This window comes from Lethenteron reissneri, chromosome 31 (genome assembly GCF_015708825.2).
Source record: "Lethenteron reissneri isolate LAM-NWPU_2019-01 chromosome 31, ASM1570882v1, whole genome shotgun sequence".
Classification (NCBI taxonomy): domain Eukaryota; kingdom Metazoa; phylum Chordata; class Hyperoartia; order Petromyzontiformes; family Petromyzontidae; genus Lethenteron; species Lethenteron reissneri.
In genome coordinates this window covers 6,037,874-6,062,509 of record NC_083809.1, presented here as the reverse complement: position 1 = coordinate 6,062,509, position 24,636 = coordinate 6,037,874, and the positions used below count along the sequence as shown (strand labels likewise).

At 46.2% G+C, this 24,636-nt stretch overlaps 1 protein-coding gene across 3 annotated transcripts in view; it reads right to left on the bottom strand.

Annotated features, from left to right (window-relative positions):
• LOC133349720 (arf-GAP with GTPase, ANK repeat and PH domain-containing protein 1-like) overlaps positions 1–24,636 on the bottom strand; it is a 227,146-nt gene that overhangs the window by 192,820 nt on the left and 9,690 nt on the right. For all 3 annotated transcript variants that reach the window (XR_009755979.1, XM_061563407.1, XM_061563409.1), the window contains exons 3-10: positions 23,114–23,201; positions 21,160–21,245; positions 14,659–14,800; positions 13,622–13,756; positions 8,302–8,429; positions 7,617–7,820; positions 5,908–5,994; positions 2,719–2,823 (exon numbers count right to left, since the gene is read on the bottom strand). Coding sequence is in view for 2 of the 3 variants with exons in the window: in XM_061563407.1 (XP_061419391.1) it covers positions 2,719–2,823; positions 5,908–5,994; positions 7,617–7,820; positions 8,302–8,429; positions 13,622–13,756; positions 14,659–14,800; positions 21,160–21,245; positions 23,114–23,201 (975 nt within the window). In the remaining variant the exon portion in view is untranslated. The remainder of the gene's footprint in view (positions 1–2,718; positions 2,824–5,907; positions 5,995–7,616; positions 7,821–8,301; positions 8,430–13,621; positions 13,757–14,658; positions 14,801–21,159; positions 21,246–23,113; positions 23,202–24,636) is intronic.

Here is a 24,636-nt window from a genome sequence, read left to right as displayed (position 1 = left end):
AGACGTCGGAGCGTATATCAGTTCAATGGCTTTTTGCTACACTGCCCTCTCTGCTGGCAATGTATCCCTGTACCTATAACACGTGATGTATGGTGGTCGCCCATTCCAGCGTTCTTTAGTCTCAACCCTACGCTGGTCGGTGCGTGTTGGTTTCGGTGGCGAACACAGAACTACACTACAACAATTGACAGCGCAGTGCACTAACCACCGTCTCACTCGCCACACAGAGACACACAAGCACACATACATCACAGAAACACACACACGCAAGTACACAGACACACAAAGACAAAAATCCCCCGCATAGCCTTACCAGACTGTTGGGGCAAGTGCCGCTATCAAACACACACACACACACACGAGTACAGAGACACACACACACGCATACACGAGCACAGACACACACACACACACACGCAATTGCAACCAGTTCAATTTCACGCTCGATAATTAAAATGTTGCTGAAAAAAAGTTCCACGAATCCTTTAGAGTGTGACCTTCTCGTGGAGGCGTAGAGAAAGAATGGAGGAAACACGTGGGTATTTATACATTCCAGGTCACCAGGGAGGGGATATACTTTGGAGACCATATCAGAGGGAGACAGACAGGACAGTTGGATTCAGTAGGGGCAGCAGGGTGGCACAGTGGTGGCACTTGTGTCTCGCAGCCAGAAGGTCCTGGGTTCGATTCCCATCTCGGGTGCCTTTCTGCGTGGGGTATTTGTATGCTCTCCCTCTGATCTGCATGGGTTTCCTCTGGATTCTCTGGTTTCCTCCCATAGCTAAAAACACAGACATTAATAATAATAATAATAATTTACATTTATTTGTATGGCGCCTTCCACTAATGTCTCAAGGCGCTTTGTTAGAATAAGGACAAGGAAAGGCCAAGAGAGACGGAGCAGCTGAATAGTATGAACTGACTCGAGAAGATGTGTTTTTAAGACGAGACTTAAAAGTATCCACATTGTCGGAATAAATAATTTCCAACGGTAGGGAATTCCACAACCGTGGCGCAGACACAGCAAACGCCCCTTTCTTCCCAAGAATGCAGCCCGGATCGAGGTACGCACAAAAGGGCGGAGTCTGCAGGTCTTAACGACCTTGAGGGGGGTATCCGGATGAATTAACTCGTGAATATATGGTGGTGCCAGCCCATGCAAGGCTTTAAAAACTAGTAGAAGGCTCTTAAACTCTACTCGTTTCACGACCGGAAGCCAGTGTAAATGATAAGAGAACAGGAGAAATGTGGTCACGCAATGGGGTTCGGGTAAGCACCCCAACTGCCACATTCTCAACAATTTTTCGTCGACCAAGGACCTTATTTGAAACACGAACCAGCGAGGCAATGCAGTAATCGATTCGCGAGAGAACAAGTACACGAACCAGCCGCTTAGAATGCTGGCCAAACGTCCCAATGCAGGACCCTCTTGAAAAGGGGCCTTCAGACTCAGCGTGGGTCTCCTGGGTAAAGAAATCATAATTTGAGAATAACGGACAGAGCCAATATCTCCGAGCACATGTACAGCCCTTCTTGTCAATCCACTGCTGCTGGATGAGGGCCTCCACATGTCATCCAGGTGGTGAGGGATATAACATGACCCTACCTCACCACGTTGATGCCAAATAAGGCCCCCCCCCCCATGCTGTAGAAGACATGGGGATTATCTGGCTGTATTTCACCGCCCTGGGCAGTGTGGGTTGGTGAAGGCAGGGGAGCATATAGACGTGGCGGCATAGAAGCGCAGCGCCACTAAGGATCTGTCGCACTCCCCTCCGCCGCCTGCCGCACAGCCTCGCAGCCGCCTATGACGTACGTATGTATGTTGAACTTTTTTGCAACATACGTAGCCAGCCGTGGTAATCGGAGGTGCAGTGTTGAGTCTATGGGCAGTGTTGAGTCTATGGGCAGTGTTGAGTCTATGGGCAGTGTGAGTCTATGGGCAGTGTTGAGATTATGGGCAGTGTTGAGTCTATGGGGTAGTGTAGAGTCTATGGGCAGTGTTGAATCTATGGGCAGTGTTAGTCTATGGGTAGTGTGAGTCTATGGGGTAGTGTTGAGTCTATGGGCAGTGTTAGTCTATGGGTAGTGTGAGTCTATGGGCAGTGTTGAGTCTATGGGGTAGTATTCATATTCTTAGGTTTTTTCGGTAAAGTCACGTAGGTAAAACATAAAAATTAATAAAAGTAAAATAAAATAAAAATCACGACGTTTCTATGGGGTAGTGTTAGTCTATGGGTAGTGTTAGTCTATGGGCAGTGTTCAGTCTATGGGTAGTGTTAGTCTATGGGTAGTGTTAGTCTATGGGCAGTGCTGAGTCTATGGGCAGTGTTCAGTCTATGGGTAGTGTTAGTCTATGGGTAGTGTTAGTCTATGGGCAGTGTTCAGTCTATGGGCAGTGTTAGTCTATGGGCAGTGCTGAGTCTATGGGCAGTGTTAGTCTATGGGCAGTGTTCAGTCTATGGGTAGTGTTAGTCTATGGGTAGTGTTAGTCTATGGGCAGTGCTGATTCTATGGGCAGTGCTGATTCTATGGGCAGTGTTAGTCTATGGGCAGCATGTATGTTGAAATTTTTCGCACTGTATGTATCCAACCGTGCTAACCGCTAATCGGAGACAACCTGTTTGTCGATAGCAGCCGCCCCTTCGACCACGATCCGCCCGGACGCAAGTAGCCACGCGCAATGACCGACAGATCTCGAAACGGACGACAACTCACGTGCAGGCTTGGGTGGTAGGTGAGCGTTCCGTTGTCACACAGAGTCACGTATTTCTTTTTCCACTCCTTATTGAGCGACTTTCCGCTCCTCTTCAGCAGAACACCCTGTGGGAACAAGGGATAACGGGGGGGGGGGGGTGGTGGGGCAGTGGTGGAAAAAATATTTTACAAGGGCAGGAAGGTAGAGAGGTTTAGGGATTGAACGAAAACAACAAAAACACAAGTGTGCAGACATGTATAGGTGCAGGTCAAGGACATTTAAACTCCTCCACTGTCTATGACGGACGGACTGTCTAATATCTATGGAGCTCCTCCATTCCTCACACCGATCAGCTACTCCCAGTGAAAACAACTGGCATGTAAGGATACGTAGATTCGGCAATTAGAAATAGCTTTGTCCGGTTCGAAAGTAAACTTTCAAAAATAATCCCTCCCGTTTGTTTCATTGTCGTGTTCTGCCCCCTGTGTGTATGGACCAGATGAGGGAAACAAAAATACTTGCAAATAATTTCTTAAACTCGTAACCTTTTCCCAAGCCGCCTTGTTGATGTGAATTTACCACATTTATACTCTTTGGTTCTTTCGGTAAAGTCATATAGGCATAAAATAAAATAAATCACGACGTTTCGATCGCAACACAAGCGACCGTCATCAGGTGGAACAGATACAACTGCTGTGGTACAAACATTTGTTTGGACCATATGTTGAGGATGCAATCGCGTTCATGCGTTTAATACCTCCCGACTGTATTGCACTTGACAAGAAAATGTTACCGTACAGAGAACTTCTTGAAAAAAGACAGCGTGATTCTATCTAAACAAGTGGCACTGTGAGTAAGCCATTTGACTCACAGTAGCAAGATTACCAGTTACAACCTCTTGACTGAGCCAAGCACAGTGTAAACAAGGTACAGGTGCGAACGTGCAAATGACCGTCTCAATCCACTGCTGGCGGAAGTACCTCCACTAGATGGAGCTCTAAATATGTCCCAATAAAGGGTATTTTGGTCTACTCACCCACACCGCCCAGACATATTGGTAGAGGTGCGAGGGTACCCACACTTGATTTCACCACGTGCAACCTGCCGATCGACTGTGCGTGTACACCCATTGATACCGCTGGGTGGAGATTGTTTCAACTGCCGTGCAAGGGGATCAAATTGAACCGGTGGCATCCGGATTGCAAGCCCGGTGCGCTTCACCGTTACTCCATGGCAAGATATCACGTGAAAACTTTTAAGCAGGAAAAACGACAAGGAAATTGTGACCCGTCGAAGTCAATGAACCCTCCGTGCCGGACAGACTCGATCAAATGTCCCGCCCTAGTGCCACTCAACCCATCCGTGCGTCCTTGCAACACGCCCCCCCGACCAATCCCGCGATCTCTTCGCCTCTCAGTTTGTACCATCGGTGACCGCCATTATCTTGACAAAATGTGGGCAATTAGTCTAAGGAAAGCATCCCAAGGCAGTGCCGAGGTGATTAATAATGATCATCACTCGTCGGAGAGAGCGCCAGTCAGACATATAAAGCGAGAGCAAAAAATAGTAGTAGTAATTATACTGATACTGTAATGCATTAATAACAGGAGATCAGTCAAGTGCTCCGTGTGCCCGACGCAAAGCTTTCAAAGTAAGGCAGGATGGAAATTGCAGGAGGCTGTGGAGATTTGGAGAGGCGTGGTAGAGGTTTTGTCTTCGCAATTCCACATCCAATTCACGCCGCACGACAAAAGCGCGGGCCCCCGACACTGAGAACGACCACTGACACTCATAATCAACGTTTTTGGGTTTAGATCGCGTTATTTATAGATGTGTCGTAACCCTCCACCACCCGACACGGCCAATCAGTAAAAAAAAAAGTGTCACGTTGACAAAAGACAATTAGTTCACTGCTTTAGCCCACCGGTGTGTTGAAGCATGAAACCATAACATTTACAATTTGAGTACGACGTTTCGCTGGTAATTGCATCCAGCATCATCGGGCAATTCGCCACTGACACTGCTGACGGGACATTGAAAGTTGAAACCGGTTTCCTCTTCCTTTCTGCAACACGACGAAGCAGATGCTATGTGGGGGGTGGAGGGGGGAGAGCCGCGATCGCCCGCCTTTTAAGACCCCAAAAATATTTTTGGGTATTTTATTATATTTACGATAACAAAAATATACATTGTCTTATTATAATTTTTATAAGGGTTCGACGTATAAAGCCTGACATTTCAGGACTGTGCCCCCTTGGCAAGTTTCTAGATCGGCTGGCCTCTGCTGCCAAATTTCTCCTGTGAAGTTTCTTCATGGATAATGTCGCCACTGGTCTGCAGCATTCTAGACCTCTCTTCTTCATTTAAAAATAAGTTTTTCTTCATTAACCATCATCATCATCATCGTGATCTCCCCAAGCTGCTGTCATCCCTCAGTATTGCGATTCAGCAATCCATCCGGCTGTCGCACACGAGCAGATTTGATCGTTCCATCTCCGTGGCTCACATCCTCTCTTGGGCGTCTTTCCTCATTTTGCTGACACTCGACTGTTTGTTGACCACCTGACATCATCCCTTTCATGGATGTTGAACTTCTTTCGCACCATACATAGCCAACTGTGCTGATCGGAGGCGTGCGTGAAAGACGACTGAACACGAGAAGCGATTCTCAAGGGATGAGTTTTCAATCTAAGATTTAAACGTGCATAGCTCCAGTGGCTTCCTAATATCGGAAAGAAGCGCATCTGAAAACGCGTGATGCAGTGACCATCTTTGTTTGATGGCTAGTTACTTCATTTACACAAGTCAATATGAAACGTCGAGCTTGTGCATGTTCCCTTAGTCCATGTGTTCCTCATTCCAGAGTTCTCATCATCATCAAGCATGCAAAAAGCAGCCGATTACAATTGTTATTTGTGCATCTATCATTAAAACATCTGCTCCTCGGGCCTGGAATGAGTTTTCGGCTGTGGTCCGGTGCACTACGCATCTCCGTGTGTTTAGAACGGAATTCGGGACTCGCTACTTCCTCATTGCTTTCTCCGCAAGTGCATTTTATCTTCAAGCTTGTTCGTACAATGTTTTAATACCTAGCTTAAGTAGGGAGGGGGGGGGAGGTGATATTACATGACGAATAAAACCTCTTATGATCTTTTTGATTAATCGAATGAACCGTGCCTCATTGTGCCCTTAACTGCTCCCCCCTTTACCTGTTTAATGGGGATCTCTCGACCACTGCCGATGCTGTCCGATTTCCCGTCCAGGCTTTTCTTGTCCGAGTCGCTGCCTTTCCGCGACTTCAAACGCAAAGAAGAGAGAAAAAGAGACAAAAAAGCTCAACATCTTGACTTCGGGGTTTCACTCGACATCATAATTTACTACGGGCGCATACAAATGGGGTGAATTCTATTCTTGATTCTTTCGGTAAAGTCACGTAGAAGGGAAATAATACAATAATAAAAATAAAACATAATTAAATAAAATTCTCACGACGTTTCGGCCACAACACAAGCAGCCGTGCCATTGAAACGTCGTGAGAATTTTATTGTTTTATTTTTATTATTGTATTATTTTCCCTTCTACGTGACTTTACCGAAAGAACCAAGAATATGAATCCCTGCAGTCACGAAAGCTTTAAATCAGGGTGAATGATATCGCACGTACGTTTCTATCATCAATACGATGCTCCGCCACTGTGAGAAACTGTCCATCCACCTGTCGTTGAATTGGACAGATTTCACCAGATCTCCAAAGCTCAGCAGGGTTAAGAACTTGGTAAGAATTTGAAAGGGAGAATGCTGGGTTTTGCAGACTTGTGCTATGACGTGGACAGGAAATGGCATACAACTGAAGAGGAGTCGGAGAATGGTTAAAAGACTTCTTTATTTCTCCAACGCACAGCAACACTTGTTCCAAAACCGACCCCGAACACATGTCCCACAGCCCCTTTAAACCCCTCCATCTCCGCCCTCGCTTCCAATACACATTCACGTTGGGCACGCCTGGTCCGGGTGACGTCACTGCCCTTTAACCCCTGACCCCCTATACTCTGTTTTTTTCGGTAAAGTCACGTAGGTAAAATTTAAATTAATTAAATCACGACGTTTCGGGCGCAACACAAGCGTCCTTCTTCAGGTGGGGACAACTTAGCGGAAGCACAACCGCTAAAGTGTGTCTCCACCTGAAGGACGCTTTGTGTTGCGCCCGAAACTTCGTGATTTAATTTATTTAATTTTTTTACCTACGTGACTTTACCGAAAAAACTGAAGAGTATGAATCCTTGCAGTCACGAAAACTTAAAATCTAGAACCCCTGACTCCCATCCAGCGCATTCCCGCACGTGTGATTGGTGCGTGTTATAGTGAGAGCGGAGATGTCGTGTCTTGCATGGTGCGTGCTCGTGAGGGTGGCTCGCAGATCCCTTACACAACAATGGATTCTACCATTCCAAGAGTGGGTTTCCTCCTACGACCAATGAATTATCCCCTCATTTCAGGAGCTAAGTGTGCTTGAACCTGGATACTGTGTTACAAACATCATGTATCTACCATTAAAACATCTGCAGAATTAATAATGATGAAAACAATTAATTTGGATATAACGTCGTGCATGCAAAACTGCATCTCACAATGCTGTACAAGTCAATAGCAATTCGAAAAAAATAAAAATATAAATTTTAATGTGCCCCCTCGCAAACAACATAGCACACCAAAACCAAGGTTTCTCCTTCTCCCGAACCTCCGACTAGCACGACTGGCTATGTACGGTGCAAAAGAAGTTCAACATACATTCACACAACTCAATTAAAGGCCATAGTTAAGAAAGAGGTAAAAAAATAACCAGGGAAACCAGTGGCTCAAGCCATAAACGTCTACTACGACAAGCCTCAAACGCGCTGCTGCCCATCCACGTGACTTACGGCGAAGATGTTTGACCGCCAGCGCGAGGGTTTGTGCACGGGGGTCGGAGTGGCCGACAATGGCGGGGCTGGGCCCTCTCGGCACTTGGAGGCGTCACGAGGCCCTCCGCCGGGCGTCGACGGGACAGAAGAGGAGCCTTCGCTCAGAGTCTCGCTCGCAATGCTGCCTCCTCCTCCTCCTCCACCTCCACCACCACCAACCACCTAGAGTTTACACACACGCACACAACATTAACCCTTTCCCGTTTGGATGATGTACGTCCACGTCTACGGATGAGGAGCCTTCGCACAGAGTCTCGCTCGCAATGCTGCCTCCTCCTCCACCTCCACCACCACCAACCACCTAGAGTTTACACACACGCACACAACATTAACCCTTTCCCGTTTGGATGATGTACGTCTACGTCTACGGATGAGGAGCCTTCGCACAAAGTCTCGCTTGCAGCGCTGCCTCCTCTCCTCCTCCACCACCTAGAATTTACACACACACCATTAACCCTTTCCCGTTCCGATGATGTACGTGCACGTCATCAGTTTGCCCTCCGTTTGCGTACGTTTACAGTCAGGATAACCGAACATAAATTCCAGAGCTGTACAGCAGCGAAAGTGAAAACAACGCTGTAGCAGTCTCCGGCGACACGTGACCTCCTTGGGATCGCCAGTGCGTGGGGCCGCGCTTCCTCACCTGGCCAACGGCAGCGGAGGGGGTGGAGGCGGAATGCACCAGGATGTGGCTGGGGGAGCTGGGCAGCGAGCGGCACGGGCCGACGGAGAGCTGGGACTTCTTGCGCATCGCCACCACTTTCTGAGCGACTGTGGCGATGCACGCACACACACACACACAGACGCAGAATCAAAATGTTTAATATGCTGGAGGAATCCGATGAGCTGTGATGCTCTTTTTTGCGATGTTCAGTGCGGGCACGGGGTCAGGACGTTACAACAAACGATACAAAAACTCGATGGGAATGGAAGGTACAGGAAAGGTAAGCAAATTACTAAAACAAACACAAAAATAAAACTAAACTATTTTATTTTACCAGGTAAAGGCTATTAGCTTATTTTTGCAGAAGCAACCTGGCCACAAATGACAGCTTAACGAAGTGGCTTATCATTCGGAAATTTATAGCAGCCAAATACTCTTAATGAATGAATTTAAATGTGGAAGGAACCAGAGAAAATAATCCACGCGACCACGGGGACAATGTGCAAGATGCAAGATCCAAATATCCAGGCGTCAGGGTCAGGATCGAACCCCTGACCTCCTGCATACCAAGTGAGGAAGATACCACCATCACGCCACTGTAGTGGCAGACAAAGCAAAGATCCCCCCGTATAGCCTTCACAGACTATTAGGGGCAAGTGCTGTTAGGGAGCAACGATGAAGGCTGGTACGGCACACAAGGGGGTGGTTGGCCAGCACCATGCTCGGCCGCCTTCGTCTCCCCATGTTTACACCAGGTACTAATTTGAGGCTGAGTCGACCTAGGGGAGGCCCAGGACCAGTTCAGATAATCATCACTGATGTTGGCCATGAGCGGGAATCGAACTCGGGTCGCCGGGTTCATAGCGCAGCGCGCTAACCGCTCCCCACACTGTGGCTACACACACACGTACATACACAGACACGTACATACACACACATACATACATACAAAGATAAAGATCCCCCGTATAGCCTTAACAGACTGTAGGGGCAAGTGCTGTTAGCGAGCACCTATGAAGGCCGGAACGGTACACGAGGGGGTGGGTGGCCAGCACCACGCCCGACCACCTTTGTCTCCCCAGTGGCGATGTTTACACACCACACCAGGTACTCATTTGAGGCTGAGTCGACCTAGGGGAGGCCCAGGACCGGTTCAGATAATCGTCACTGGTGTTAGCCGTGAGCGGGAATCGAACCCGGGTCGCTAGGTTCATAGCGCAGCACGCTAACCGCTACACTACCGCTCCCCACAACATACATACATACACACACACATACACACACAGACACTCACACATACACACGAGAACTTGTCAAACCTGACAAGCTGTCAAACTTGTCAAACCGACTAAAGGTCCGTAATCACGGCGGGTAACACACACGATGGCGAAACGTTGGCAGAGGGCTTACCGACGTGTTACAAGATCTGAAGCGTAGCTAACATGAAGCCTGGGCATCGATTGCACGGTTAGAAAACTGTTGAAGGTGGATGAGATAAAAAAAAATGTTATAATTGCGTTCGTACAGCCCTTTTGTATAACCAGTGCTGGATGAGGGCCTCATCCCTATGCTGTGCGTGTCGTGTGGGCATATTTGAGCACAACATTGCCACGCTGGCCACCGGCGGGTCAATGAAGGAGCATAGACAAGGGAGCAAAGAAGCAGAGTACATCAATGGATTTTGCTGCACCGCCACCACAACACCTTGCCATTGCTTCCTTCCATCTGCCGAATCATACGAACACAATCCTCCAACGCAAGTATTCATTCCGCTTGTGTAAAATGTACGACTTTTATTTTAAATGAAAAACGCATTAATTATCAAGTGCGAGGTTCCCAGATGCCACGAACTGCAGCAGCCCCATCGAGTGACGTTAATTAAAACCTCTTTAACCCATAACAGGTGGCACCGCTTCACGAACTCACCTGCAAAATAAAATTGTTATGCGTGCGTAAATAAACATTTCAGATGCAGTAGAACATGCATATAAGTGTGCCTTATACAAGCACAGTTCTGATATTAGCAACACATCCTATTATTACATTGGTGCGGAGAGGGCAATTGTAATTTTATGATACAACCACACACACACATATATGTACTCCAGGTGTATTTAAATCCAGATTTTAATGTCAGAGAGGTGATTCGTGATGTCTGAACTGTTTATGATCCCACCGTTCAACAACCTGCACTTACTAGCACGGCGAAGTATGGTTCAACATCCCCAATGACCGACTGCATATACTATACTTTACAAGGTAAGGCCGCATGTGTGAATTCAAACCGCATAATATCATGACTTTTAGATAGAAATGTATATTTGTTGAACTTCTTTCGCACCGTATGTAGCCAATCGTGCTAATCAGAGGGAGGTTAGCCCCCCATGCAAAAATCGCACAAACAGAACCCGCATAAAGCGAGGAAAACCAGTATTCACCGATGGATATAATTGCTGGGGTTGCATAATAACAACTCTTCTTTTTCCCCTCCGCAAAATACAGATTCTAAAAATAGCAAAGTACAACTAAAGTGCAGAAAGGTATTAGCTTTCCACTTATGTTTTGCGAAACCGAACTTGACGTCGGGAGGATAGCGCTTTAATTGGGGGAAGAAAAAAAACTCTCGGCCGGCATTTTTACCGCCGCGGCGCTCCGCGTTATCCGCAGTTCACAAGGGTCGCTTGGCAGCTCACCCCAGCTAACGATGACAAGCCAGAACGTGACAGGCACAGGATTTAAGCGCTCTAACGAGGCTCGGCTTAATTACCAGGCTCCCCGTGGAGGGTCATCCTGTAGAATATCGTTGTCGCTTTTTCGAGGCTCAGCACCAAAACCACACAGATGCACGAAGCCCACATCGATGTGTAGTCACCATCAAAACTCATAATTACCTTTTCCGTTAAACGGAGGCGAGGGCAAAGAGGTAAAGGTACAGCCCTGCAATTAATCGCTCAATGCCAATGCTGCTCAAAGGGCTCCAATAGAAAGGGGTCGAGAACAGCTCCTCTAGAGGGTGTTTTTAGCATGCTCTTCCACACCGGTCGGATGTTTTGCAAGTGAAAATGGTACCCACACTTCGACCCACCACACACGATGAACTTACTGCGGTGTACCCATTTACACTGCTCTATGTATGTTGAACTTCTCACCGTACGTAGCCAACCATGCTAATCGGGAGGTGCGCAGAAAGGGCAACAAACTAAACACAAAAAGCAGTTCTAAAGAAATTCGTTTTCAAAAAAAATAATTTCGGACAGAGGCAGCAGGGGATTTAAGAGACTTGCACTCTTGTTTCAACTGCCGCGACGGGAGATTGGATCAAACCGGCGACCACTAGATTGCAAGTCCAGTGCGCTCACCGTTACACCACAGTGGCAGCAATGTTTTAAATGGGGGGAGGTTTTAAAAATATCAAAAAATATTTTATCCAGTAGCCTAGTGTAATTGGCGTGGAGGATGGTGCAAGGAATGAACTGAAAACTGCCCCCCCCACCCCAAATCCGTGTAACAGACTTAATTTCACACCACATCCATTATACATCTTGTTATCACTGTGAACACTAGTCACGTGCCACCTTCAGGTCAGCCAGCGCTTCAGGATATATTCCGTGAAAATTCAAGTCGTGGCTACGCAACTGATTCCGCTCTGCAAGGCGGCAAATTATTTAGCAGGCTGCGCTACCATAACTTGTAATCTGAATGCCTTTAAAAAAACAATCGTCAACACAGTGTATGTATGTGTTGCCATGTTTTCAGCGCACTCGGAGGAGGACCACATTTTTTTTTACTCCACAGCGAGAAGAAATAATCCACACGCTTTTGCACACGCGCATCAGGCAAAACTAAAGTTAAATAAAGATCCTTTTTAAAATTATGACCGGATCTGGGTGCTCGCATTTGACGACCCCAACCTTCCACCCGGTGAAAGAAATATAAAAGGGCCCCTTTCTAGAAAGCAGGTTGGAGAAAGACCTCTTTCTCTTTAATAGCGCCCCCCCGTGATCCATCATAGGCACGAGCCTGGAAGCAATACAAAAGGCTCCCGTCTTCCTCATACCACCAGCGACTGCTTTCGTCCACGATATCACAGACAAAAAGGCGGAATTTTGTCATGCCGGACAACTTCTTCCTTTAGTCATTCGTAGGCATGTGACGATTTCTCACGTGACACAATTGTCTTTGATCTAATTCCTACTTGCTTCATCGTTGTCCTTTATTTGAATAGTTTCGCTTCTGTCATTTTGGTCATCCAGGTTCCCTCTTGTAACAGAAACTATCCTGGTCTCTTTGGTTCTTACCTTGATAAATTATATAAAACTTGAAACTTGATCGTAGAATGACTTAGTGCCAAGGCAATAGTTAAGCTTCATCGCTTCTATAACTTTCCCTCCATGGAGACTTCCTGTTATTGCACTTTATCAGAGAGGAGATAACACAAAAATGTAGATTTGCTGCTTTCTGGGGACATGATCGTGTCCGACAAGGCCGTGATGGATGTGATGTTTACTACCTGTAAGGTCGACAAAATAAAAAACAACGACGCACGTACCATGACAGACAAGTGGCACAACTGTGCCAACAGGAAACACAATAGAGAATCTCACAACACCAAGTTGTCACTTTTTGGTCGCACAAAAGTTGGCATCGTTACCAGATTCAGCTGATAACTTGGCAGTATTGCAATGATTCATTTCAAATACTCCTCTAGCGTCGAAGTAACACAGTGATTGCAGAGCATTTGAGGACATTGAATTAATTCATCATTATTTGTTCAAAATAAAAAAAATGGATGAGCCATACCGAATCAGAATTTCGCTGAAAGAAACGAAAAACCTTCTGATCCAGCGATGACCAGACTCTGCAGTCCTCGTGACCCACTACGTTGCGACCTTTTCCTGACCTCGTGCAAATCGTGCGGCAAAACGCGACGCACACCCCCGGTGGTTGACAATCGCACAAAAACACCCCCCTCCCCTCACCGCTTCTCCGCCTTCCCCAGAGTAGGACTTGATACTCTTAGTTCTTTCGGTAAAGTCACATAGGTAAAAAATTTTATTACAATTAATAAAATAAAAACAATAAAATCACGACGTTTCGGAGGCAACACAAGCTTATTTTTTATTAATTTTAATTTCATTTTTTACCTACGTGACTTTACCGAAAGAACTAAGAGTATGAATCCTTGCAGTCACGAAAGCTTCAAATCTAGAAGTAGGACTTGAGTTTAAGGAGCACCCCCACCCCCCGCCCAACCGCCCAACCGCTCCGCGGACGAGTGGTGGCACGTCGCGGCAAGTACCGTCCTGGAAGACGCGCTCCACGTTGAGTCCGTAGGTGGCGCACGTCTCGTAGTAGGTGCAGCGCTTGAGGTCGCCGGAGAGCTTGCGTGCGCGCGCGTCGTCGATGACGCGCGGATTCGCGGCGCTGATGGCATCTGCTCCGCCGAAAATGACGACGAGGTGGAGGTCGTCGTCGTTGCCAAGACGACGGGGACGACGCGACGGTGAGATAATACAGACAACTTGAACATCCGTATCATCGCGACGCATGTAGCATGCATAACAATGTAAGCACCGTAGTCTCCATGTATGCATGTTGAGCTTCTTTCGCACCACCGGGGGAAGGACAACAAACTAAACATGAAAAGCTTTTTTAACGAAATTAGTTTATGTATATAAAAGATTATATGAAATGTATTTTAATGTCCACATTGTGACGAGACGACTAGACGCATTCGATGTGGAATTCCGTAAATGACGATTTAGATTGCATTACAAAGTTATAAGAATCTGTCCACACACACACAGACACATCAACTGGATTAAAATACACCCCCAACTTCATACTATATTAAAAAGTATTGCTGGCTGGAGGCACGGACGGAAGGTCAAGTCCAGTGGACGTGCGGGGCTGCTAGTTGACCTTTATTTTTAAAGTGCAACTTAGAACCGGTCATTTATTTCACAAACTATTGCATTTACAGTATGCATGAGAAAATATTTGTATCAACGTACCTTTGCATGCCTATGAAATGGTATGTGTGCATACGCGTTACGTTTTTACCACAGTCATAGAATGACTAGCTCTAGGCATAGGAATGTAGAATATCCGCCACCCGTCCAGGGCTATAAGCAGATCTGAGCACCACCACCTCATGTGTTTAGATCAAATATCCACTTAAGAGGGCCTCTCTAGATCTTCCCTCGAGTGGAGGGCCTTCCGCCAGCATTTACCTACTACTTGGTAAATTTTATGTCCCCACGAGTTTCTCGTCATTTGCAGCGAAACGCTACGATCGGTTAACCGTTCCGTTTTGCGCGACAGGTCCAAGCTCACCCTGCGTCCCAACGAGCACGATGGGCATATCGGCCATGTTGCGCGACGCGGAGAGACGCGAGTAGTAGTTGTAGACCGTCTGGAAGCTGATCTCATCCTCGAGGCTGAACACAAACACCACTGCGTCCATCCACGCTGCAAACTACACACACGTATAAACATACACGAACACACGCGCACGCACGCAGAAAGATGTGCACTACTTGAGCATAATGGCACCAAACATATGAAAGTGGGAACAAATGACGAAACGTGCAGTGGACACCTACAGGGCTCTCTGCCTATAGATCGTGATGATGACACACGCACAAAGAGAAAGATCAGACATGCTAACTATTGGATCGAGTGCTGTTTATATTAATCATCATCAATGATCAGCATCATCAGACATGGGCGCCATGGTGGAGAGATGTTAACTACTTCGCCTGGTATGCAGGAGGTCGTATGTTCGAGCCCGACCCTGACACCTGTATATTTGGAGTTTGCATGTTCTCCCCGTGGAGGCGTGAATGTTTCTCCGGGTCCTCTGGTTTTTCCCTCCACATTTAGAATCAACATGCATTTAAAGCACTTGGCTGCTTTACATTTCCACGTTACAAGTCGCTTCGTTGAGCTATAATTTGTGGCCGCAGGCGCTTCTGAAAAAGAGCTGTCAAGGTCAGTGGGCCTTACCTGGTAAAAATTTTTTTAAAAATTGTTAATAGTTTCAGTTCAGAGCCCTAATCCACTGCTGGATTAAAGCCTCTAAGTTGTCCTGCGGTGTTAATAGTCAACCTGGCACCTACGCACGAGCTCTATATATTTATTTATTTATCGCTATCTTAGTCTGTGGTAGTCATGAGTGGAAACATTGAATGAGTGCGAAGTAATTGTTTTGTCAGTAGTAGCAACCGTAAGTGTTGTTTTATAGCAATAACGTAAACATGTATTAAATAAGATGGTAAAACAATACTGACAATAGAAAAAAAACAGTGCCACTAGCGAGCCGTTAAGAAGGCGATACAATAACGAATAACTTGCAACCACTTTTCAATCCACTGCTGGATGTAGACTTCTCCATACTGTGTCAGTTATGGGGATTGAGCATACTTCACCATGCTGGTCAATGTGGTTTGGTGAAAAGGCAGCTGGGAATTAGCCCGTGACTGGTTCAGATTCCATTCGCCGCCACTGATGCTAGCCGTGGCCGAAAATAAAATTAAGAAAAAATATATATTTTTTTAAATGGTTTGTCAGGTCCATAGCCGAGTGCACGCACCACTTAGCCCAAGCTCTACCCAAAATTATTATCAATAATTATCATTACACCATAAGTAAGGCCACCCTTGGAATTTTTGCTCAGTAATGTTTTACATTGGTGATTAGCTGGCAGAAGTGAGACCCCGACTTGTTGATTTATGCAAAATTCAATTATAATGTAATTCGTAAACAATGTAATTCGTAAACAATCCATTAAGGGACTGCATGGGCAATCGTGCACAATCACCCGTTTAAAAAAACAATACAAAGCTCTCTTTTGAGGCAGTGTTAAATAATGAAATTGGTGAATTTCTAAATTTATTATGTATTTAACAATTTGGCATAATTTGTTATCAGCCAGCACTAATGATGACTGACAGCACTATAGGCTATAGAGAAGCCAATGGTAAGCATGGCTGCTTTCAGTCAGTTCTATTTGAATGCACTTTTACAACACGACACCTCTTGCTGACAGCATTTGGCTTTTTCCGCTGCACCGGAAACCCAGTGACGCGAGTTTGATTCCCAGCCATGGCTAACATTAGTGGCGAGCGATATCTGAACCAGTACCACCAACCTTCCTGCCTTCACTTTATCAAACCGCAGTGACACCAGCACAATGACGTAATAACGTCAAACCAGGCACGCATTACAAATACAACATTTGGAGGCGTTCATCCAGGAGTGCATTCAATGGATATGCATTGTAATTTATGAACACATTACCCCCCCCCCGCACCTGATTAGCGCCCTGATAACGACTGTTTAAGGGTGCTTCATCAATTTTAATTATGATTGGCTCACAAGTGACGTCACATCTATCCCTCCGTTTAAAACCTAAACAGGAGGATTTCTCCACAACTCTGGCTGTCGCCCGATGAGGCTGGTTGTAATTACCGGCAAAACGTCACGGTACTGGATGGTAAATATTGTGGGTTTACTCTCCGAACACACCGGTATGCTGAACTAGTAGCGAATTGGCACGTTTTGTTTACGTGACAAACTTTACTAATTGGCTATGTCGGGTGGTGGCGAGTTTAACGACACATTTATATTTACGCGATCTGACCGGGAAAAAACTCTATTTTGGATATTGGTCGCGAAATCCCTAGTTGCAATTTAGCATTTTTTGTTTGACCAGGTGAGAATTGAAAGAAGACCAGGATAGTCTCATTGGCTAGAGTGACCTGGGGCACTGGTCTGCCAATAGAGGGGCAATGATTGCTACATATCGATTAATTTGATTGACAAATGGCTGAACGTTATTATTCTTTAATTATTAGATTGGTTGCAAATTGGTTGCTCATCAAACTTCACCATGCAGGTCAGTGCTGGTTGGTGAATGTATTATGAATGTTTAACTTCTTTCGCACTGCACGTAGCCAACCGTGCTCATCGGAGGTGAAGACAGGCAGCATAGATGCGGGAGCGTAGAAATACAGTACAGCAAGGATCGGTTCAGATATCAATCTCCACTGGTGTTGACTGTGGCTGGGAATCAAACTCAGGTTCATAGCGTAGCTTCACTAACCAAGGTACCACTGCTTCACCTCAGCACACACACACACACAAACGGTGGTAAAATAATTGTCGTTTTTCTTCATACAAGAAAATAAATTTCTTAATTTAATTGCTATATTGTAACATGTTGCTATAATTAAGGGGGCTTCCTATCTTCACCGTGGAGGGTAATGATTCATCCCACCCCTCCCCCAACCGGCAATTCAATTCATTGTCAAGAGTTGGACTACGGTTCAATTTTTAAAAAATTTAGATTTATTTTTCTCTTTAACATCTGATTTATATTGTTTAATCATTTATCCTTTCTCAAAAGGAGTGACCTGATTTCAAATCCATGAGCAAACCAGATTCTCAAGTGCAGTGAGCGGACAATCTCAGCCAATTCACTATTGACCACACACAAAAACCCCAATCATTAAATTTAGTTTTGCACTTAATAGAACAAAATTACAGCGAATAAAAGTAAAAAAAAAACTTTATTGTCCTGCAACAATAAAACTGCATTTAAACGAATAAAAGTAAAAATAAAAACGCTATTGTCATGCGACACACATTTTTCTTTTTAGCAGGACAGGTGGGAGTGATGCCCCCTAGTGTGGATAAGAGGTTACTAGACATATCAGAAGTAGTTCTGTGACAGCTCCTTCTGTGGACCGTTCTCTAACCCCTGAGGTGATGTATTGCTCTGTGAGAGTTCTCAATATTTGTCCATTCTATCTCCACCACACCGATAAGCACAGCTGGGATAACATTGGGGCCAACAAAAAAATATTTGTTGATTATGAAATTAATAAATATACCCATGCTCTATAATACTGCACCGTATATACATGCAATGTGTTTGAGAATGTCTGTGCATTGGACTGTGATGCCCTCTGTTGGTTAAAACTTTACAATACACTGCTCAATTATATGTAATCGAAATGCTACTTCATCTAAATCAGCGGTCCCCAACCTTTTTGGCACCAGGGACCGGTTTCGTGAAAGACAATTTTTCCCACGGACCGGGGGGAGGGGGGGTTCATTATTGCGTCTTTCCCCCTTTTCAAAGAAGCTCTCCAGGCGACGTTTGTTTTTTTACTAATTTTGGCTACTAGGGGTTAGCAGCTTGTGGGCTTACCAAAACTGTGACTGAGACAAGTGCGCGGTGCGGGAAAGAGGCGCGGACGGAAGTGGTAAATAATAAAATAATGGGGGCGGGCCACGCGCGGACTTCACCGCTCACCTCCTGCTGTGCGGCCTGGTTCCTCAAAGGCCACGGACTGGGACCAGTCTGTAGCCCGGGGACCCCTGATCTAAATGCTACGTCATCTCAAAGACGCTGTACAGAAACCGTTGGCATATTTATTGATAGAAAAAGTTGGTCAGTTATTGGCATAGGAATAAAGGCAAGTCTTGAGCCTGGACTTGAACAGGGGCAGGGAGTCGATAGCACTGATGGCTGAGGGAAGGGAGTTCCAGACTAGTGGCAGCAAAGGTGAATGAGTGACCTCTCACTCGAGAACATTGACCGAGGGAAAAACAAATAACAGTTTGGGATTCAGTGAAGTATGTAGTGTACAGAGTGTTCAAGTGCTGGTACAACCTACTATTAATGTTATTGTAAACAGGTGCAGTACAACTCATAATCAATGTCTATCTAGAAATCTGAATCGGCTAAAGCCTCCCGTAAACCACATGACTTATGCGTGTGACAACCCCCAACTCTGAATCCCTCCCATCTCCCCGCCCCCTGTGAAAACACTCTGCTCCGTGCAGGCTCACGTGCCCTTGCTCCTCCGTTCCCTCTTCCCTCTCTTCCCTCCCCTCTCATGATCAACCTCCCATCCCCGACATCTCAGACCCGGTCATTCCCTCTCTCCCCTCCTCTCCTCACTGCCCGGCGCTACTCCTTTCTACCTGCTGCTCATCTTGAGCCTGTGGCCTCTTCTTTGTCTACTTTGGGGACTTCCATCCCAGCCATCCCTTCCTTCTTCTAGTCCTTTCTCTTTTTCCACACATTGTATTCTGGACTCTACGCCCCTTCCTGTGGTGTGCCACGGGGAAACAGTTTTTAACGAGCACAAAAATATGAACGGACCATATTAGCAGTGATGTACAAGTCGCAAACAAAACACTTGCCATCTTCGTCGTTAACGTGAATAATGCTACAGCCCTTTGTCAATCCACTGCTGGACAAGGGCCTCAAAATGTCATGTCAGTTATAAGAGTTACTTCACTATACTTTACCACACTGGTCAGCACGGGTTGGTGAAGGGCACGTCCCATAAATGGATCCCGCTGTGTTGTTGAGACCATGAACCGGCCAGGTTGCTCAGCGGCAGAGCGAGCGGCTCGCAATCAGAAGGTTGCGAGTTAAAAATCCTGGTTGGGTGTTGACTCGGTCAATCATACTCCAGGGGTGGATACAATTAGTACCACGTTGTGGAGAGTAAACTGCGGGAGAGCTGTGGATAAACTTGTCCCCGCCATAGGAACGTGGCATTTCCACAATAGGCCCATGACATTGGGAGATGAGCACCGCCTTAGAGCTCAATGGAGCAGAAAATAACTTTGACTTTAACTTGTTTTGCTCCTTGCTGTGGTGAGCGACAGGGGCGAGGGGGGTGGTGGGTGGCGACAGGTTGGCAACTTTCTATTGTTATTCACAGCAGAGGGAATACCAGCGGCTACTCTAGCACACGTGCAAAGTGAGGGATCTACTTGGCTCAAGTACTCTGCAAGGCAGATGAGAGGAATTTCAAAGGAGGAGTTCGACCAGAAACCCAAGCGGTTCACACACAAGGGAGGTTGGCCTAGAGCAGTGGTCGGCAACCTACGGCTCCGGAGCCGCATGCGGCTCTTTACAGGCTACTTCTTGACGATATGTACAGTATGTACTCAGATGCATTGCGGCTCTTGAAATACTGAATTTTGTACCGAATTGGAAAGAAATGGCTCTTCTTGTTATTTTGGTTGCCGACCCCTTGCCTAGAGGGACACTTCATCGTTCAATAACATCAGACACCAAAGCACTTAACGACATACGAGACCTGGAACAACTTGTTCGTGACAGATCAAAGTGGAAACGCCTGGACTTTCGCCTTGCGTGTTTGACGGCACAGGGAGACGAATAGTTACAGCTCTGCTGGGGAGCGGTGGCACAGTGGTTAGCACACTGCACTACGAACACGGCAACCTGCGTTCGATTCCCGCTTAGGACCAATATCGGTGGAGAATATTTGAACCAGTCTAGGAGCCCCTCTCCTAAGTTAACTCAGCCTTAAATAAGTACTTTGTGCGATGTGTAAACATCAGCATTGGGGAGGGGGAGGGGGCGGGGGGGGGGCAAGCAAAGGCAGCAGAGAGTCGGTGCTGGACACCCACCCCCTCATCTACCACCACGCCGTCTTTAATGAGGGATCTTTGTCTTTGTTAACAAAATTATTTTTGTCTTTCTTATCATTACTCTGCTGAGCCGGTTTCAAGCCGCTGAGGTTGTGACGGTTTAATCGTTCATCCCTGTTGCTTCGTGCCCCATGTATAATTCCCGTTCTGTTTTGATGTGCACTGATGCCCACTTTAATGAGGGCGATATTGGCGCTGTAAAATAAATATTGATTGAATGAGTTTTTATATCGTTTACCACCATCCTCATAATCAGAACCGTTTCTGTTTCCTGTGACGCCAACGCTCTTGCTGGTCAGCCGCGTGAAACGTGTGTGCACGTTTTGAACACTCGTGCGCCCGTACATTACTAACCTGTGCCTCTGGAGGTCCCCCTTCATCTCTGATTAGGAGGAGGTAGCTGAGACCTTCAACGGCGATCTCTTTCTTAAAGCGGCCCCCTGAAAGGACAGAGGCCAATGCTCAACACACACACACCACATGTACACAGAACACAAACCCAGGAGGCCAATACTCAATACGCACACACGAGATGTACACACAACACAGACACACTGGTGACCAATGCTCACACACACGAGATGATCACAGAACAAGACATACCAACAGAGACCAATACTCAACACACACACGAGATGTACAGACGACAATTACACGAACCCACGGATCTCAGCCAGCACACTTGCTGCATACAAACAAATGCATAAATATACAATTGAGGGTTCTCCTTCAAAATAAAAACCTGATAACTCACAAACTGTGTGTGTGCGAATATATATTTTAAGATAGCTTCATTGTAAAGTATATTGTCTCATTTACTCCAATCGCCTAAAGACATGCTCGTAATTTGCATGGTCACCACAGTAATGGTTTCTTACACAAACACATTTAACAACACCTATTGGGAACATGAGACCAGATTTTCATTGATCAATACACTAATTGTTACATGCCTGCTAACCACCACCTCCAACCTCACTGCCACCACCATTTACCCACCACAACAACTGCATATTTGAGTGGTGTCCTGCAAATTGCAATGATAACCCACATGCACATTTGTTTTAAACATAACCCAGGTTAACGTCACTGGAAGATTTTACAACGCGTTTGATTAACTTCATAAATCGTCCACTTAAATCCACCTTACTCTCAACAAAAGCCAAACACTTTACTGACAGTTTAACACGTAGGCTTTCGCGACCATTATAATCCATAATAAAGTTTGTGTTTTAAGCGATCTAACCCAAAAAGCATGTCGGACAATGAGACTTTGTGGAGAAGGTTTCTTTCTCAAGGACAACCCTCAAAAAGCGTTCGTGTTGCAGCGGCACGTGCCATTGTGGAAACGGCTACCGGGCCACCGACCACCAACCAGTGAACCGCTGTGAAATCCGAAGTATTCTACGGAGGCGTCAACTAAATCCACCACACATCAGCTGAAGCTATTTCTAGGCTTCTTCTTTCATATGGCTGATGATGTAGATGCAGAGCTACAACGACAATTTTACATTCAGGTGGTCAAGCCAGACAACCGTGTCAGGAGGAGTGGAGTGTATTGCTGCGATGTCTAATTTCTAGGCTAATCCAAAGGTGGCCAGTTCGTTCTCCCGGCCCGCCAGTCAAAACATGGCGCAAGTCTCTTAAACCCCCCTCCCACTTCTGCACGTGGCAAGATAATATGATGCTCCGCAGTTAGTACATTGGCAGGTCGCGTGTGGTGCAGTGTAGATTAAAAGGTCGCACTCATAACACACAAAGTGCTTTCCGCAAATGAACCACCAATACCATCATCACGCGAACTTCTGGTCATCCTCGAAGCAACGGCTTTTGGCTAGCCATCGAACAAAGACGATTACCGCATCGCGTGATTTCAGATGCGCTTTTGCGACCGTCTGGAACGCTCTTCCTTCCGATAATAGGGAAGCCACTGGAGCTACGTACTTTTAAATCTACATTGAAAACTAATTTCTTTAGAACTGCTTTTGGTGTTAAGTTTGTTGTCCTTCCCCTGTACCTCCGATTAGCACGGTTGGCTACGTACGGTGCGTAAAAAGTTCAGCATACATACAAAACAACCGCCTCTTACAAGTACAATTATCCAGCATGAAAGAAGAAGAGAAAACACCATCGAGAGTGGTCCCCTAATGGAGCTCCCTCTACTGGAGGTCCTTCTGCCAACAGTGGCGTGAACAAGCAACAGGAGGGATGCACCCATTACCAAGTTACCTTTGACTATCCATCCAACGACAGCATATGCACAGACAGACACCACAGCCCCTGCTGCAAGCTTGGATGTTTATTTTACCTTCGGGAGACTCCTCCTGTATGTACGTGCCCGTGAGATAGCGATGCACCAGCGCAGACTTCCCACTCGACAGGTTGCCTAGAATCCCCTGAAAGCAAAGGAGACGGGCAGAAGGTTCACGGCGAGCCTCGCGTTATTACACGTTGGCGCACACTCCGCTGGGTGGCGCAGTGGTTAGTTGGCAGAGCCACCCAAGGATTTACGGAGGACCTGGGGACAATTTTCAGATGAAGTCACCTCGGTATTTGAGACTCGCCCCCCCCCCCCCGAACCCTTTTCAGAGGTCCCTCAGATCTGAGGGCCCCCCCCCCCCTGGATCTGAGGCCTGGATCAAAAATTGTTCCCATCTACACTAAAAACATAAGACATTTTATTCTTATATTCTTGGATATTTCGGTAAAGTCACCTAGATAGTTTCAAAGAAAATAACTAAAATAACGACGTTTCCATCGCGACACAAGCAATCGTCATCACATCATGTGGAAATGTATAGCAGCCAAATACTCCAAATGCATGTTGTTTTTAAATGTGGAGAGGCAAAACCGGAGGACCCAGAGAAAAATCCACTCGACCACGGGGAGAGGGCATGCAAACTTCAAATATACAGGCATCGCCATGGTCAGGATCAGGTCCATCTGCTCCTCCAACACCCACCCCCCCATCTCTACAGCTCTGGCGTTTAGAGCACAGTTCATAATGAGGTCACGAGTTCAAATCCTGATGAAGGGCAAGTCAGCATCGTTCACTCCTATAGGGTGTCAAATAGGAAGCACTTTTTGACAAGTCAACAGTTTATTAACCGTACACCCATTGTTATCCTGATTATGCTATCAGTCGTGTATCACGAGACAAAGTATCCAATCGGCCCTCACTTGAGAATGTTCACTGGAAGCGAATACCACAGAACAACCTGAGATCTCTTTAAGTGACCACTGGTACAGAGTAGGTGGCAAAAGTCAATTGCAATCCTGTAAGCCAGATCAACGATGGTTGCATGACAAACCGATATTTTCAGTTTTAAAAGATGGAATTTAGACAAATAAAGTGTGTAACCAATTAAAATGTGATAAGTTTTTTTGTGTGTGTATTCATTGAGAGTGAACATGCAGACACGATCAACATACAAAACTTGTGAATTGTTTAATGGATTCTAACTCAGGATCTCAGCAACGTCAGCTCAGCACTTCATCCTCTAAGCCTCCTGGCCACTTCTTGACAAGCCAACACCTGTTGTGCCTCATGAATCAGGGGCATGCTGTGGCTCCAAGACTAGTAGGGAGTAAACTCTGATGTGTCGTCGGGTTGCATTGTGCGTTTTCCGGCACGATGTCCGAGGTGTTTCGCTCCACGTTCTGGGAGTTGAATCCTGATGCTGCGGTGGTGAAATGTTAACTCACTCACTTGGTATGCAGGAGTGCATGGGTTCGATCTCGATCCTAATGCCTATTGTACATTTGGAGTTTGCATGTTCTTCCCGTGGTCGTGTGGATTTTTCCCCGGTTCCTCCGGTTTTTCCCTCCATA